The sequence below is a fragment of the Rhinoderma darwinii genome, chromosome 6 (assembly GCF_050947455.1).
Source record: "Rhinoderma darwinii isolate aRhiDar2 chromosome 6, aRhiDar2.hap1, whole genome shotgun sequence".
In the NCBI taxonomy this organism is placed as follows: Eukaryota; Metazoa; Chordata; class Amphibia; order Anura; family Rhinodermatidae; genus Rhinoderma; species Rhinoderma darwinii.
Window position 1 is genome coordinate 3,433,455 of NC_134692.1, and position 17,446 is coordinate 3,450,900.

Sequence of the window (17,446 nt, forward strand, 5' to 3'; positions counted from 1 at the left end):
CATTCTGTTTTGCGGTTTGTGACGTGAGATGTAACATAGTATACATAATATAATCTATAATAATCGGATCCATAATATATAATCTGATACATAATCTGATACTTCATATATAATCTGATACATAATCTATAATAATCTGATACTTCATGTATAATCTGATACATAATCTATAATAATCTGATACTTCATGTATAATCTGATACATAATCTATAATAATCTGATACTTCATGTATAATCTGATACATAATCTATAATAATCTGATACTTCATGTATAATCTGATACATAATCTATAATAATCTGATACTTCATGTATAATCTGATACATAATCTATAATAATCTGATACTTCATGTATAATCTGATACATAATTTTATAATCTCTAATAATCAGTTTTACAATGTATTTATTACGGAGCTTCATGAGGTTTTTCTTCTTGCAGGAACTACCTCTTCAGGCTCAGTCTGTACAGCGTCTCCCTCATCCAGGTACGTCCAGCCCATCCCCCACCTTCCCTCTTACTACTTCATGACGCAGAACAGTCAAATTCTTCCTGCAAATCTGAGTTGCAAAAATAATAGTTCCTGAATAATCCCTGAAGTTGTTTTTATTTTTTTTGTGTGTGTTTTGACTCGATTACTGTGGCTCGCCTGATGTTACCGCTGTGAGGGCATGCTGGGAAGTGTAGTCCACTATAAATAATAAGTAACATAAATCTCTGCAGAGTATTCATCACGTTCTATGGGAACCGAATGTTGCGGCCTGTGCGGGGACCGATCTGCTACATAAATCTGTGTAGCCCCGGCCTTAGACATAACGTAGATTTATCATGTGACGTGTCCTATGATAACACTGACTGGGTCCAGGACACAGAATTCCTTCCCTTTACCATCTGAAGGCTCAGTATAAAGAATCCATCCCTCTAGATTCCCATAGTCTCTGACATGGGGCTGTCGTGTTCATGGCCTCCTCTAAATAAAGCTTCATCATTGTACAATGAAAAACTCACCATTTTCAAGATCTCTGCTGGTGGACAGTGAATGGTAACATTCTTGTTTACATTTGAGAAGCTAAAAATCCCAATACTTCTCACAGCTGGGTGTTTGTCACAATTGTATCCAGCCCAGACAATCCTCTGTGAGCCTGGACTCTAGATGAATACATTTTAAATGCACTGATACATTGTAACAAACTAATTTCCAGTTGCGATCTTCTGGCCGACATAGAGGAAATGCTACTGCGCAGTGGGCGGTGGAACATTTACGACGTCCAGAGCATTGGAAGATCGCAACTGGCGGTACACTTTAAACGCACAGAGGAATTCCTACATTCATTGATTGTTGCAGACCCTCAGCTATGAGGTGAGTTAGGTCTCTATTCGCATACAGAAAGCAGAGATATTGAAAATGGTGAATTAGGACCCTTCATTATACAATGATTGATTTACATTAATCCATGTATTCTCTTTAATGTCTGAGGCTTTATAATCTGGTTACGACCGAGCGTCCTCGACGTGTGCGCATTGTTTGGATGCGTCGCCTCCGTTCGGATTGTGGCTTGACTCATTTTCCAGCTGTTTTCTATGTTTAGATGAGCGGAAGCACCGGATAGATAATCCGTAACATACAGGCCACCGAGGGGTTTATATAATAGACTCGCCACTAATTGGCCCAGAAAGATTAAGGGACAGCGCGGCGGCCTCATAAATATGCCGCGCTCCACGGATGCTGCGAGCAGCGTAATGAACTGACTGCTGCTTTTGTTACCGAATCCTTTGAAATGATTCCCTCACAAAGCTAAAATGTCACCATGAAATGACTGCAGAAATAAGGCGGCGAGCGCTCATAGACCAGTGCCAGCTATGGGGTGCAGCCGCTCCAGGGGCCCCACAACAGGACCGGAGCCCTCACACATGCAACACTCCAACTGTTCATCCCAGATCTGGAGAGCGACGTCCCTCAGGATTTACTTTACATTTCTAGCACTTGCTGACTCTGCTGTTCCTGCCATGAAGCCCCATAGATCTTCCCAGAGCAGCAGCCTGACCTGTAAACAGAGCAAAGGACTGTGGGAATGTAGAAGCAGCGCAGAGGAATACAGCAAAGCCTCCACTCCATACAGTGCACATAACATGTCCATATAGAGCATGCAGACCCAGGAGCAAGGGGGAGGGGAGGTGCTACCTACTGAATACAGGAGATTCAGCTACTTGTGATGTCACATCCCCCAGATAATATAGTGACTGTAAATCCTTATCAAAGATGCAGATTATTCCTTACACAACCACCAACCGCTCCTGAGCATCATTCTGCTCCTCTACCTCCTCTCCTCTATATTATTCTTAATAGGGGGCAGTATTATAGTATATATTCTTGTATGTAGGAGCAGTATTATAGTAGTTATATTCTTGTATATAGGGAGCAGTATTATAGTAGTTATATTCTTGTATATAGGGGCAGTATTATAGTAGTTATATTCTTGTATATAGGGAGCAGTATTATAGTAGTTATATTCTTGTATATAGGAGCAGTATTATAGTAGTTATATTCTTATATATAGGGGCAGTATAGTAGTTATATTCTTGTATATAGGAGCAGTATTATAGTAGTTATATTCTTGTATATAGGAGCAGTATTATAGTAGTTATATTCTTGTATATAGGAGCAGTATTATAGTAGTTATATTCTTATATATAGGGGCAGTATAGTAGTTATATTCTTGTATATAGGAGCAGTATTATAGTAGTTATATTCTTGTATATAGGAGCAGTATTATAGTAGTTATATTCTTGTATATATGGGGGCAGTATTATAGTAGTTATATTCTTGTATATAGAGAGCAGTATTATAGTAGTTATATTCTTGTATATAGGGGGCAGTATTATAGTAGTTATATTCTTGTATATATGGGGGCAGTATTATAGTAGTTATATTCTTGTATATAGGGGCAGTATTATAGTAGTTATATTCTTGTATATAGGAGCAGTATTATAGTAGTTATATTCTTATATATAGGGGCAGTATAGTAGTTATATTCTTGTATATAGGAGCAGTATTATAGTAGTTATATTCTTGTATATAGGAGCAGTATTATAGTAGTTATATTCTTGTATATATGGGGGCAGTATTATAGTAGTTATATTCTTGTATATAGGGGCAGTATTATAGTAGTTATATTCTTGTATATAGGAGCAGTATTATAGTAGTTATATTCTTATATATAGGGGCAGTATAGTAGTTATATTCTTGTATATAGGAGCAGTATTATAGTAGTTATATTCTTGTATATAGGAGCAGTATTATAGTAGTTATATTCTTGTATATATGGGGGCAGTATTATAGTAGTTATATTCTTGTATATAGGGGCAGTATTATAGTAGTTATATTCTTGTATATAGGAGCAGTATTATAGTAGTTATATTCTTATATATATGGGCAGTATAGTAGTTATATTCTTGTATATAGGAGCAGTATTATAGTAGTTATATTCTTGTATATAGGAGCAGTATTATAGTAGTTATATTATTATATATAGTGGGCAGTATTATAGTAGTTATATTCTTGTATATAGGAGCAGTATTATAGTAGTTATATTCTTGTATATAGGGGGCAGTATTATAGTAGTTATATTCTTGTATGTAGGAGCAGTATTATAGTAGTTATATTCTTGTATATATGGGGGCAGTATTATAGTAGTTATATTCTTGTATATAGGGGCAGTATTATAGTAGTTATATTCTTGTATATAGGAGCAGTATTATAGTAGTTATATTCTTATATATAGGGGCAGTATAGTAGTTATATTCTTGTATATAGGAGCAGTATTATAGTAGTTATATTCTTGTATATAGGAGCAGTATTATAGTAGTTATATTATTATATATAGTGGGCAGTATTATAGTAGTTATATTCTTGTATATAGGAGCAGTATTATAGTAGTTATATTCTTGTATATAGGGGGCAGTATTATAGTAGTTATATTCTTGTATGTAGGAGCAGTATTATAGTAGTTATATTCTTATATATAGGGGCAGTATAGTAGTTATATTCTTGTATATAGGAGCAGTATTATAGTAGTTATATTCTTGTATATAGGAGCAGTATTATAGTAGTTATATTCTTGTATATAGGGGGCAGTATTATAGTAGTTATATTCTTGTATGTAGGAGCAGTATTATAGTAGTTATATTCTTGTATATAGGGGCAGTATTATAGTAGTTATATTCTTGTATATAGGGGGCAGTATTATATTAGTTATATTCTTGTATATAGGGGCAGTATTATATTAGTTATATTCTTGTATATAGGGGCAGTATTATATTAGTTATATTCTTGTATATAGGGGCAGTATTATAGTAGTTATATTCTTGTATATAGGGGCAGTATTATAGTAGTTATATTCTTGTATATAGGGGCAGTATTATAGTAGTTATATTCTTGTATATAGGGGGCAGTATAATAGTAGTTATATTCTTGTACAATGGGGCAGTATTATAGTAGTTATATTCTTGTATACAGGAGCAGTATTATAGTAGTTATATTCTTGTATATAGGAGCAGTAGTATAGTAGTTATATTCTTGTATATAGGAGCAGTAGTATAGTAGTTATATTCTTGTATATAGGGGGCAGTATTATAGTAGTTATATTCTTGTATATAGGAGCAGTATTATAGTAGTTATATTCTTGTATATAGGAGCAGTAGTATAGTAGTTATATTCTTGTATATAGGAGCAGTAGTATAGTAGTTATATTCTTGTATATAGGGGGCAGTATTATAGTAGTTATATTCTTGTATATGGGGGCAGTATTATAGTAGTTATATTCTTGTATATAGGGGCAGTATTATAGTAGTTATATTCTTGTATATAGGGGGCAGTATTATAGTAGTTATATTCTTGTATATAGGGGCAGTATTATATTAGTTATATTCTTGTATATAGGGGACAGTATTATAGTAGTTATATTCTTGTATATAGGGGGCAGTATTATATTAGTTATATTCTTGTATATAGGGGCAGTATTATAGTAGTTATATTCTTGTATATAGGGGACAGTATTATAGTAGTTATATTCTTGTACAATGGGGCAGTATTATAGTAGTTATATTCTTGTATACAGGAGCAGTATTATAGTAGTAATATTCTTGTATATAGGGGCAGTATTATAATAGTTATATTCTTGTATATAGGGGCAGTATTATAGTAGTTATATTCTTATATATAGGGGGGCAGTATTATAGTAGTTATATTCTTATATATAGGAGGCAGTATTATAGTAGTTATATTCTTATACATAGGAGCAGTATTATAGTAGTTATATTCTTGTATATAGCAGTATTATAGTAGTTATATTCTTGTATATAAGGGGCAGTATTATAGTAGATATATTCTTGTATATAGGGGGCAGTATTATAGTCGTTATATTCTTGTATATAGGGGCAGTAATATAGTAGTTATATTCTTGTATATAGGGGAGCAGTATTATAGTAGTTATATTCTTGTATATAGGAGGCAGTATTATAGTAGTTATATTCTTGTATATAGGAGCAGTATTATAGTAGTTATATTCCTGTATATAGGAGCAGTATTATAGTAGTTATAGTCTTGTATATAGGAGCAGTATTATAGTAGTTACATTCTTGTATATAGGAGCAGTATTATAATAGTTATATTCTTGTATATAGGGGCAGTATTATAGTAGTTATATTCTTGTATATAGGAGCAGTATTATAGTAGTTATATTCTTGTATATAGGGGCAGTATTATAGTAGTTATATTTTTGTATATAGGGGCAGTATTATAGTAGTTATATTCTTGTATATAGGGAGCAGTATTATAGTAGTTATATTCTTGTATATAGGGAGCAGTATTATAGTAGTTATATTCTTGTATATAGGGGCAGTATTATAGTAGTTATATTCTTGTATATAGGAGCAGTATTATAGTAGTTATATTCTTGGATATAGGAGCAGTATTATAGTAGTTATATTCTTGTATATAGGGGCAGTATTATAGTAGTTGTATTCTTGTACATAGGGGGCAGTATTATAGTAGTTATATTCTTGTATATAGGGGCAGTATTATAGTAGTTATATTCTTGTATATAGGGGGCAGTATTATAGTAGTTATATTCTTGTATATAGGGGCAGTATTATAGTAGTTATATTCTTGTATATAGGGAGCAGTATTATAGTAGTTATATTCTTGTATATAGGGGCAGTATTATAGTAGTTATATTCTTGTATATAAGGAGCAGTATTATAGTAGTTATATTCTTGTATATAGGAGCAGTATTATAGTAGTTATATTCTTGTATATAGGAGCAGTATTATAGTATTTATATTCTTGTATATAGGGGGCGGTAATATAGTAGTTATAGTCTTGTATATAGGAGAAGTATTATAGTAGTTACATTCTTGTATATAGGGGCAGTATTATAGTTGTTATATTCTTGTATATAGGGAGCAGTATTATAGTAGTTATATTCTTGTATATAGAGGGCAGTATTATAGTAGTTATATTCTTGTATATAGGGGCAGTATTATAGTAGTTATATTCTTGTATATAGGGGGCAGTATTATAGTAGTTATATTCTTTTATATAGGAGCAGTATTATAGTAGTTATATACTTGTATATAGGGGCAGTATTATAGTAGTTATATTCTTGTATATAGGAGCAGTATTATAGTAGTTATATTCTTGTATATAGGGGCAGTATTATAGTGGTTATATTCTTGTATATAGGGGGCAGTATTATAGTAGTTATATTCTTGTATGTAGGGGGCAGTATTATAGTAGTTATATTCTTGTATATAGGGGCAGTATTATAGTAGTTATATTCTTGTATATAGAGGGCAGTATTATAGTAGTTATATTCTTGTATATAGGAGCAGTATTATAGTAGTTATATTCTTGTATATAGGGACAGTATTATAGTGGTTATATTCTTGTATATATGGGGCAGTATTATAGTAGTTATATTCTTGTATATAGAAGCAGTATTATAGTAGTTATATTCTTGTATATAGGGGCAGTATTATAGTAGTTATATTCTTGTATATAGAGGGCAGTATTATAGTAGTTATATTCTTGTATATAGGAGCAGTAGTATAGTAGTTATATTCTTGTATATAGGGGCAGTATTATAGTAGTTATATTCTTGTATATAGAGGGCAGTATTATAGTAGTTATATTCTTGTATATAGGGGCAGTATTATAGTAGTTATATTCTTGTATATAGAGGGCAGTATTATAGTAGTTATATTCTTGTATATAGGAGCAGTAGTATAGTAGTTATATTCTTGTATATAGGGAGCAGTATTGTTACATAGGGGTGAGGCTATTGGGGTAAATTTGCACGCTGTAGATTGGATGCTGAAATTTATGTGACTGAATAATCTGTTCTATACATCTGATCGGGGTCGTTTTTGCAGGTTGTGTGAGCGATTTTTACATTTCGTTATATTTATTGGACAGATTGTTTTTTTTTTTTATTCCTGAATCTTTTTTGTGTGATTTTACTGTTTTGTTCTTTGTTTGCAGCAGTTTTGAGCTCTTGTGTTGTCCTCTTTGTGTGTTCAGTGTGTGGGGGATGGTTCGGATGTGGTTCGGTGTTTTATGTTAGGTCTTGCAGGTAGGACAGAAGTCCCAGGTGCAGGTCAGGTCCTCGTGACTCACCCCCATGTCTACAATCGGGCGCTGATCTATAGGGTCCTGGATTTGTATTTGTAGTTATCATTACATCTGTGGTCGACTTTCATGATGGTGACATTTTCTCTGAATGTAGTAGATTGCTGGCAGGTGATTGTTGGGGGAGACGGTTCAGAATGTGGACAAATCACCGGCCGGGGAATGAGATGATGCGACTTCATACTGATCCCCTGACTGATGTCTAGTGACTCCGGTCACCGGGCAGGCTGGAGCACGCCGTACCTGCAGCGCCTGACCGCCCCTCACCTGGGATATCTGTCAGTAGATCAGTGCAGAGCGCTCTGCCGCCAGGTGATTGTCTGTGCAAGACGCGACACGTGGAGTCAGACTGCAAGGAAACAAATGGGGGGGTCCGCAATCCGGGTGGGGGAGGGGGCGATATACAGATTTTATATAATAATTGTGCGGCAGGCCGCTGTATAGGAATGCATTGAGCCGGACTTTTTGTGTGTTTTTATAGAACATGGAGACGCAGAGGTTTCATCTAGAACAGGCGCACAACGGTACAAGCCAATAGAAATGAAGGGGGGGCAGTCACGTGACCACTGGACCACATTTTCAATCACTTCTATTGGAGATTGACCCAAACACAATTGCGCACGTGAAGTTGTGATATGATCCGCCTGACGGATCAGCTGAAGCCGCAGTCTAGCCCTGGAGAAATTGTATCTCAGCCGCCTGTTGTTACTTTGTGTGAGGACCTTACTGTTACTTTGTTGCATCATTTATTTGGAGATTTTAACACCTAGTTCTGTATTTTTGTGGGTGATTCCTCCCGTGTTATGTGGGGATTTAGCTTCTTATATCTCTCACATCTCAACCTCCAATAATGGAGCTGCCCTCTAAATAGAAAAGATTGCCCTTCCCCCGCTACTGTGTATATACTGAATGCAGGGAAAGCGCTCTGTATACACTGCCGCCATGGTGAATTCATTATATTGTGATACCCGATTATTGTGAGTGCGGCTCTGTGAACCTCAGTCTCAGGGGTGATACTGGGGGCTTGTGTGTTAATAGACAATATGGGGGAGGGGATCTTCGAGACCCAAAGATTTCCCTGAGTAAGTGCCGGAATAATGAGCATGGAGCAGGATTGCACGGTCAGGTCCGGGGCGGGCTCCGGCCCTTTATCCGCACTCCATTGTTAATGGGATCAGTAATGACCGTTCAACCATCAATGTCCTCAATTATTAATTTATAGAAAAAGTGGGGGGAGAAGAGGGGTCCTGAAATACAAGAAACAAGTGGAAAAAGTACAAATCACTATAAACAGAGCAGATCTATCTGTCTATCTATCTCATATCTATCTCCTATCTATTCTATCTATCTCATATCTATCTCCTATCTATTCTATCTATCTATCTATCTCCTATCTATCTATCTATATATCTCCTATCTATTCTATCTATCTATCTCCTATCTATCTATCTATATATCTCCTATCTATTCTATCTATCTATCTATCTATCTATCTATCTATCTATCTATCTATCTATCTATCTATCTATCTATCTATCTATCTATCTATCTATCTATCTATCTATCTCCTATCTATCTATCTATCTATCTATCTATCTATCTATCTATCTATCTCCTATCTATCTATCTATCTCCTATCTATCTATCTATATATCTCCTATCTATCTATCTCCTATCTATCTATCTATCTATCTATCTATCTATCTATCTATCTATCTATCTATCTATCTATCTATCTATCTATCTCATATCTATCTCCTATCTATCTCCTATCTATCTCCTATCTATCTCCTATCTATCTCCTATCTATCTCATATCTATCTATCTATCTATCTATCTATCTATCTATCTATCTATCTATCTATCTCATATCTATCTCCTATCTATCTCCTATCTATCTCCTATCTATCTCCTATCTATCTCCTATCTATCTCCTATCTATCTATCTATCTATCTCCTATCTATCTATCTATCTCCTATCTATCTCATATCTATCTATATATCTATCTATCTATCTATCTATCTCTCTCTCTCTCTCTCTCTCTCTCTCTCTCTCTCTCTATCTCTCTCTATCTCTCTCTCTCTATCTCTCTATCTATCTCTCTATCTATCTCTCTCTCTATCTCTCTCTCTATCTCTCTATCTCTCTCTATCTCTCGACTATCTTGCCGATGTGCTCAGCAGATGTTGATAATTCTGTCGCTCATTAAAGAGTTGGGACGCAGCCGGGGCGGGGGAAGGGTTTCCGGGGATGAACGTTACAGGAATAACTGAGAGATTATAGTAATAAGTGACAGGCCTCCCATATGGGATCTGCCATTAGATTCTGTTGGGAGTTGTTTTTTTTCAGACAATTTCTGCTTCCGGTAATTTTTTTTTTTTTAGTTCTTTGGGGATCGTTTTATAAATAGGAGTCGCCAATGTGGTATATACGGTGTATGTGCAGTGCATAAGGCTGATATCTGGGGGGGGGGGGCCTTGCAGCAAGTGTTTAATTCTACTACAGGGGAAATGAAGCATTGAGCGCTGGAGGAAGAGCGGGACGCTGCACCGCTACCAGAGTGACGCAGCACCCGCCGCCTCTAAGGAGCCCCCCTTGGTTTTACCCTAGCCTAGACCCTTGTTAGGGGGTTTCTACCCTGCTGCAAGTGGATGACAAGGTCGCGCCCCCCGAGCCATTCTTTGGTAAGCGGCGGCTGAGAGGAACGTGGTCCGTAATGTACGGACAATCAACGGTAACAGATCAGCAGACGATCTCATAAAGACAAAGGTAAATAACCCGTTAGCCATGAATGAGAATGGTGGACGAATAGCGGAATCCAAGAAACCGGGGTCAAAAACAGGAGAACAAACAGAACTGAGGAAATTCCAAGGGAGACCCTGGTGATGTCATCGGGTTACGACTCATCCGCTTCCTAGGTGTGGACTGAGACACTGCGCCTGCCCGCCCCCTGCTGGACATTAACAGCGCTGTGGTGGAGGGACACTGTGTAATGTGCGGATGAGCTGGGTCCTCCAGAGGATGAGCTGCTCTTTGAAAACATTTTTGATTCTTTTGACGGATCTTATTATTTTTCTTGTTTCCCTATTTAGTACTTTAAGCGCATAATGCTGCGAAGTAGCCACGCAACTGTGTATTAATGCTCAACGCAGGTAGTCAATATATTTCTATTTTAATCAGGGTATTAGGATAGTCGTGTGTTTTTATGAGTAGAAGGGGGTTATGTGTTGCGATAAAAAATAAGATCCGTCACCAGCAGCTTGTTAATGGTTATCTTTACGACCTTTTTGCTCTTTTCACTTATTATTCAATAAAATACTCCAGTTCTGGATTTTGCATTTGACGGTCACCCAATAGTGCAGGGTCACTTTAAATATTTGGCGCACTTTCTTGCATTGTTTACAGTTTTATTATTATTATCAACAAAGATGGCCGCCACGTAACCCTCCCGCCCTCCGCAGACTTCATAATGCAACATCTGAAAGTTCAAGATCAACTGTGTAACTTCTATTACAACATATTAAATGGCCAGAGTGCATTTTATCTCTGCTTGCTGTCAGTGAATGGGAATATTCTTGTTTACATCTAGAGGCTGAAAACCCCTCCTAACCTAATACTACTCACATCTAATGGTTTGTTACAGTTGTATCAAGTCAACACAATCCTCTGTGAGATAAACAGCGAGGACTCCAGACTGATACATTTTACCTGCACTGATACATTGTAACAAACTATCTTGACAGGAGAAATATTTGTGCTGCTGTTTACGCCACACAGAGGATTGTCTACAGTACACTGACACATTTGGACACGGCCAGGGTTTGTTTTTAAACCTTTGGATGTAAACAATATTTTATAATATATTATTCTATTAGAACGTCTCATTATACAATGATGAAGCTTTATTTACATAGGACTGGCCCTTTAACCCCTGATTGGCCGGCAGCTGACGGCCTCGTGGACCTCCTTAGTGATGGGGGTCCCACAATACGGGGCGCTCTATTGTCTCATGTTAATTAGGGGGCTTTGACGAGGCTCCTAAAATGTAATGACGCCATTAACCCTTTATTGATGGGTGATCTGTCACAGGAGAGAAAAACCTATAATACAGAAGGAAATAATTGCCATAAAACGGATGTTGTGGTTAATGAAGATGAATGGCCCGTAGTGTGAGGGGTGAATGGGTGAGCGGCCGCTGTATTTACTATCCGCCCATTGTGCTCACCCTCTGCAGTATCGCTCCCCGTGCCATCTGGAGGGGAGCGCGGGGGCCAGATATATCCCTGTGATCGATCATCATCTACCAAACCGCCGCACGCTACAGCCACATATGAGGGAATCTCTGCGCCGGGCAAAAGGCGACGACAACGTGAAATTCCGTTTCACAAGGAGAAGTTTATCCAGAAAATGTTTATAGATCTCCGCGCCCCCAATATTGTGTATCTAAGCCTATGTGTCTGCTGAGCTCTGGTATCTAATCCTATCATGTGTGATACTGTCTGCTGAGCTGCTGTATCTAATCCTATCATGTGTGATACTGTCTGCTGAGTTGTGTATCTAATCCTATCATGTGTGATACTGTTTGCTGAGCTGTGTATCTAATCCCATCATGTGTGATACTGTATGCTGAGCTGTGTATCTAATCCTATCATGTGTGATACTGTCTGCTGAGCTGTGTATCTAATCCTATCATATGTGATACTGTCTGCTGAGCTGTGTATCTAATCCTATCATGTGTGATACTGTCTGCTGAGCTGTGTATCTAATCCTATCATGTGTGATACTGTCTGCTGAGCTGTGTATCTAATCCTATCATGTGTGATACTGTCTGCTGAGCCGCTGTATCTAATCCTATCATGTGTGATACTATTGCTGAGCTGTGTATCTAATCCTATCCTGTGTGATACTATCTGCTGAGCTGTGTATCTAATCCTATCATGTGTGATACTGTCTGCTGAGCTGTGTATCTAATCCCATCATGTGTGATACTGTATGCTGAGCTGTGTATCTAATCCTATCATGTGTGATACTGTCTGCTGAGCTGTGTATCTAATCCTATCATGTGTGATACTGTCTGCTGAGCTGTGTATCTAATCCTATCATGTGTGATACTGTCTGCTGAGCTGTGTATCTAATCCTATCATGTGTGATACTGTCTGCTGAGCTGTGTATCTAATCCTATCATGTGTGATACTGTCTGCTGAACTGCTCTTATCGTGAAATGCTTCTGTATTTCGTTACAATGTGTTTTCAGTTTAAATAATTTCTTCATATGATTGTCACTGTGTATTCTGAACCGTTTTTTTCTATTTGCAGCGTTCTCCAGTCTTCTGGATGCAGCCTGCAGTGTAAAGAATGGAGGTTTTATTCTGGTTGTGATGGTAACCCTGGGTCTTGTTCATACGGATTCATGTATATAACTTTCCTTCCACCGCCGGCTGCATTCAGAGAACTGGAAATGCTGCAGAGTAGAAATACGTTTTATGTTCGGAGGTGACGTATAACGCGTCTCATCCTTCATATTTAGGGGGGCTGCTCCCTGTTGTTTGCTTTGTGAGGAGACAGTGACCTGACACTGCAGAGGGTTTACTCCTGGGATCGGCTCTATCATCTGGGGTCCAGCACTGGGGCCCCCACAATGGCTGTATCTCCGGGGTCCCTGAATATAATAACTCTGAAGACTTCATCGTGTGACTTGTAATAAATCTTTTGTCTTTCAGGCGGCAGAGTGGAGTTCTGATGAAGACACCCGCAGATCGTGTCAGAGTAAGGGGAAGACGGAGGTAAGAGCCCCCTATACAGCGCATTGTACTGCTATAATCAATGCTGGCGCAGTGGGAGGAGTTTCGCCTCTACCTTAGTCCGCAGTCCTCACTATTTATCTCCTGCTTGTTGTTCTTTTTGCCGGCCCTGCATCTAAAGGAACGTTCCACCGAAGATGCAGGGTTATCCCTGGGATTCTCGTTGGGGCTCTTCCTGTGTCATGCCCCGCCCCATGTGTTCTTTTTGGTGGAGTGTTCCTTTAAAACTTCAAAATGTAATGAGTGCAGCAATTGACTAGGGGCTGTGGGGTCTCGGACACTGGTCAGTCCGTCCCCCCGTGCACTCACATATGGAAATATAGCAATGGATGCACATGGCATTAAGCTGCACAATGTGGCCACAAGCAAAACTATTAGGGGTGCAGAGGCCGCAGCGGGGGGCTTGTACCTCAGGGGCGCAACGGCTCTTATACTGTGTCACCGTGCAGCAGAGCTAGAAATGTGATTGACAGGAGCCAGGGATATTAGAAGTCTCTAACGTGGAGGTGACTGAAGCCTGTCACATCCAGCCGAGGTTACCGGAGACCATAGCGCAGTGGTAAGCCGATGGAACCCATTAAGGTTATTTGGTTCCGTCGGCCGCCGGCGGAGTCTGTAGTGCAATGGAACCGTTCCTTCTGTTATTCCTTTTGTTCTGCTCCTCTGAGCAGAAAGGATCACACGGACGCAGGTGTGAACAGAGCCGTACTTCTCTGGCTGCTTCTGCATTGAAGTTGCACTTAACTCGGCAGCACAACCCTGATAAACAGCTGCGTTGTCACACTGTGACGCAGGGCCAGCAGCGACACATAGCTTGGTTCTGCAGATAACTGATGTTGCCGTGTAGCTCTGACCTTAGCCTTGTACACGGGCCTCGCAGTGGTTGCTGAGCGTTGCTCTATGGCTGGATTCACACTGTGCAGTTTTTGTTTCTGATCTGCCATTGAGAGACGGAAGTTTATGAAGCCAAACAAAAACGCACAGTGTGAACCCAGTCTATACTGTGAGGCAGCAGAGGGGTTCATCGCTCTTTTAGACGTGGTGCAGACGCCTCATTGCCTCTTATCTCTCATCAGCACCGCTTCTCTCTCCTCTGCACCGCTTCTCTCTCCTCAGCGCCGCTTATATCCCCTCAGAGGCTGCTGGGGGAGATCGATCATTTGTGACTTTGTTCCTGTCGGCTTCTGGACAGCAGCCGCCACGGGAGAGATGTCAACGCTCTGTTGAACGCTCCCTGCAGGCAATGGCGGGATTAGGTGGCAGCGGAGGGTTATGGGGGACGACGACAGCGGAGGGTTATGGGGGGGGACGACAGCGGAGGGTTATGGGGGGGGACGACAGCGGAGGGTTATGGGGACGACGACAGCGGAGGGTTATGGGGGGACGACAGCGGAGGGTTATGGGGGGACGACAGCGGAGGGTTGGGATGGCAGCCCGGTCTATTAATATCTGAGTCATTTGTGGTTTTCCAGTTTTACACTTTCTAATCTAGTTTCTCTACCTTTTTACTTGCTGTCAGTGAATAGAAATATTCTAGTTCACGCCCTATTCTAAGAACTACAAACGTAATACTTTTCCCTGCTGATTGTTTGTTTCAGTGTATCAGTGTAGACAATCCTCTGAGCTAAGCAGCACTATATCAGCACGATCTCCCCAGTTTGCTACAATGTATTACTCCTTTAGTCCGGGACCTCCTGTTTAGTAGCCACATGTTGCTTTCAGATTCCATTAGTGCCAGTCTAGGAATTTATCTGCCGAGTCCGTTATTTGCGTCCGCTCGGGCAGGTCTCCTTTAAGAAATAAGCAGTGAAATGTTTGCAGCGTCTGCCATGTGGCTCTTGTCAGATTCTCACCAGATCTTTTATTGGATTAAAACAAAGGAGAAGTGAGAGGAGACGATATCGATTTCCATTCTGTATGGCGGACATTGTCTGGGAGCTCGGGAGCGCCACCTTGTGCTTGTTCCCTGGGATTGCAGCCAGAGCTTTAGAGGTTATAGGACTATCCTCTGCCCCCTCCAGCTCCATACAGCGGGTGACGAAGCAATAGGGGAAGGCGATTGGGCGTCGGTGCCCGACTTCTAGCAACATTCGGGTATATTCACACACAAATGTCTGCGTCTGAAAATCCGCTCCATAGATGTGAATGGAGTGATGGGGGGGGGGGGGGGGCGGCTTTTGCAGCGGGTGCAGGGATTTCTGTAGACCCATTCACACCAGGACAATCTGATTTGTGTGAATATCGTTTCTGATGGCGACGCCGTAATGACCAATCACAACCGCAGCAGAAGGCGATAAATCACTGTCAGGGAATGTCCACACTGGGCGTAAATACTGCGCAATTTCTGCAACGTATTTCATTGCGAAACATCCGCAGCATAATCCAGTAGCAGCAGAGAAGATGGGATTTGAACAAACGTCATCCACGCTGCTTACGAAATCCGCCGAAAAACCGCTCCGAAATCGACCTGCGGAGCTTCAGGATCGCTGGTTTTCTGTTTCGGGTTTTCTCCATTGAATTCAACGGGGCGGTAAAACCTGAAACAAATGGATGTTGAGATTTTGCGGTGGAGTTCCCCAGAACTCAATGCTCCGGCGCCCGGTGAAATAAGACGGCTCCTCAGAAGTTTCATGATCTGTTTGTGGTCCGTGATTGAAAACATTTCCTAACCAAGCCCTGTACATGGAATGGAGGTTTGTTACAATGTATCAGTGTAGACCTTCCCCTGTGAACTAAATACAGCAGCACAAAGCTCTCTCCTGTCCTGATAGTTTGTTACAATGTATCAGTGCAGGTAGCATGTTTAGCTTGTAGTCCAGAATGTTTTGCTCACAGGGTTGTCTGGATTGGATCCAATTGTAGCAAAGCCTCCTCTGAGAAGTATTCGGTCAGACAGCCTCTGGACATAAATAATCAATCTTCCAATTTCCTGACAACAAGCAGAGATCTTAAAAATTTAGAAATTCAAAACGGTCTACTATAAAGTTCATGAACTTCTCATTCTAGAAGGATTTACATAGGACTGCAGCGGCGCTTATTAGTGCACTCCTGTAGATTGTGCCATGATGTGACGTTGTGCCCCAGGGTACAGGGCGTAGAGCGGGGCCCGGGAGTCTGAAGCTGCGTCTCTGTACACGGGGCATATTTGCCGTTATTTATAGCCGTATACCACACGTTCCCCTCTCGCTGCGATAACGGGGCCCATTGCGTGCGGCGGGGGGCGACAGCTGTCGGTGTTGAGCAGCTGATTATGCGTTGATTAGAGAAGACGGTAAAAGCCGCTGTTCTGTATTCTGCTTGTTAACGTCTTATTTGTGCGGTGCGCTATATTCTCCGGTGGAGCGGCGGCCCGAGCAGACAAAGATGGATTCCGGATGGCTACAACATGCAAATTAGGCAATAAAGAAACCGCCAGAGGCGGAGGAGGCTGCGACTTCTGAGGGGTTAAAATGGTGATGTGGGGAAGGTCCCAGCAGTTAAGGGGATACAATGACTCATAGACGATACCCGGGTATGAGGCGTCCACTGCGCTCGTTTTCTTCGGTAAAATCTTCTGTCTTTAATGTTAAATATTCCGCTGGACGAGCAGGTTGCAGATTTCCGTGTACAAAGTGATCGACCTCATTAACCATCACAACGAGGATTCTCCGTTCTCAGCGCCGCAAAGTTTGTGTCTTTTTCTTTGGTCTTCGGGTAAGTTCTCGGCTTTCTCTGAATGGGGTGGGGGATGGGGAGGTTAAAACTGCAGCTTGGGGGTGCTGTTCCTGGGGCCTTCATTATAACATAAGAGCAGCATCTTTCCTTCTGTCCTGCCTTTGTGTCAGTCTTCACTAAAATTTTAGAATTCTATTCATGAACTAGAAAGCTCAGGATTGACAGAGCTAATTTAGGGGTGCGGTTTTTCTTTTCCGTTATCTATATATAGATTTATAATCAGTGTGTGATCTATGGGGCCC

General features: G+C 40.1%; 1 protein-coding gene across 6 annotated transcripts in view; it reads left to right on the forward strand.

Annotated features, from left to right (window-relative positions):
- SEMA5B (semaphorin 5B) overlaps nt 1-17,446 on the forward strand; it is a 259,077-nt gene that overhangs the window by 152,069 nt on the left and 89,562 nt on the right. For all 6 annotated transcript variants that reach the window (XM_075829034.1, XM_075829039.1, XM_075829038.1 and 3 more), the window contains 2 exons: nt 443-488; nt 13,410-13,472. In XM_075829034.1, the coding sequence (XP_075685149.1) occupies nt 443-488; nt 13,410-13,472 (109 nt within the window). The remainder of the gene's footprint in view (nt 1-442; nt 489-13,409; nt 13,473-17,446) is intronic.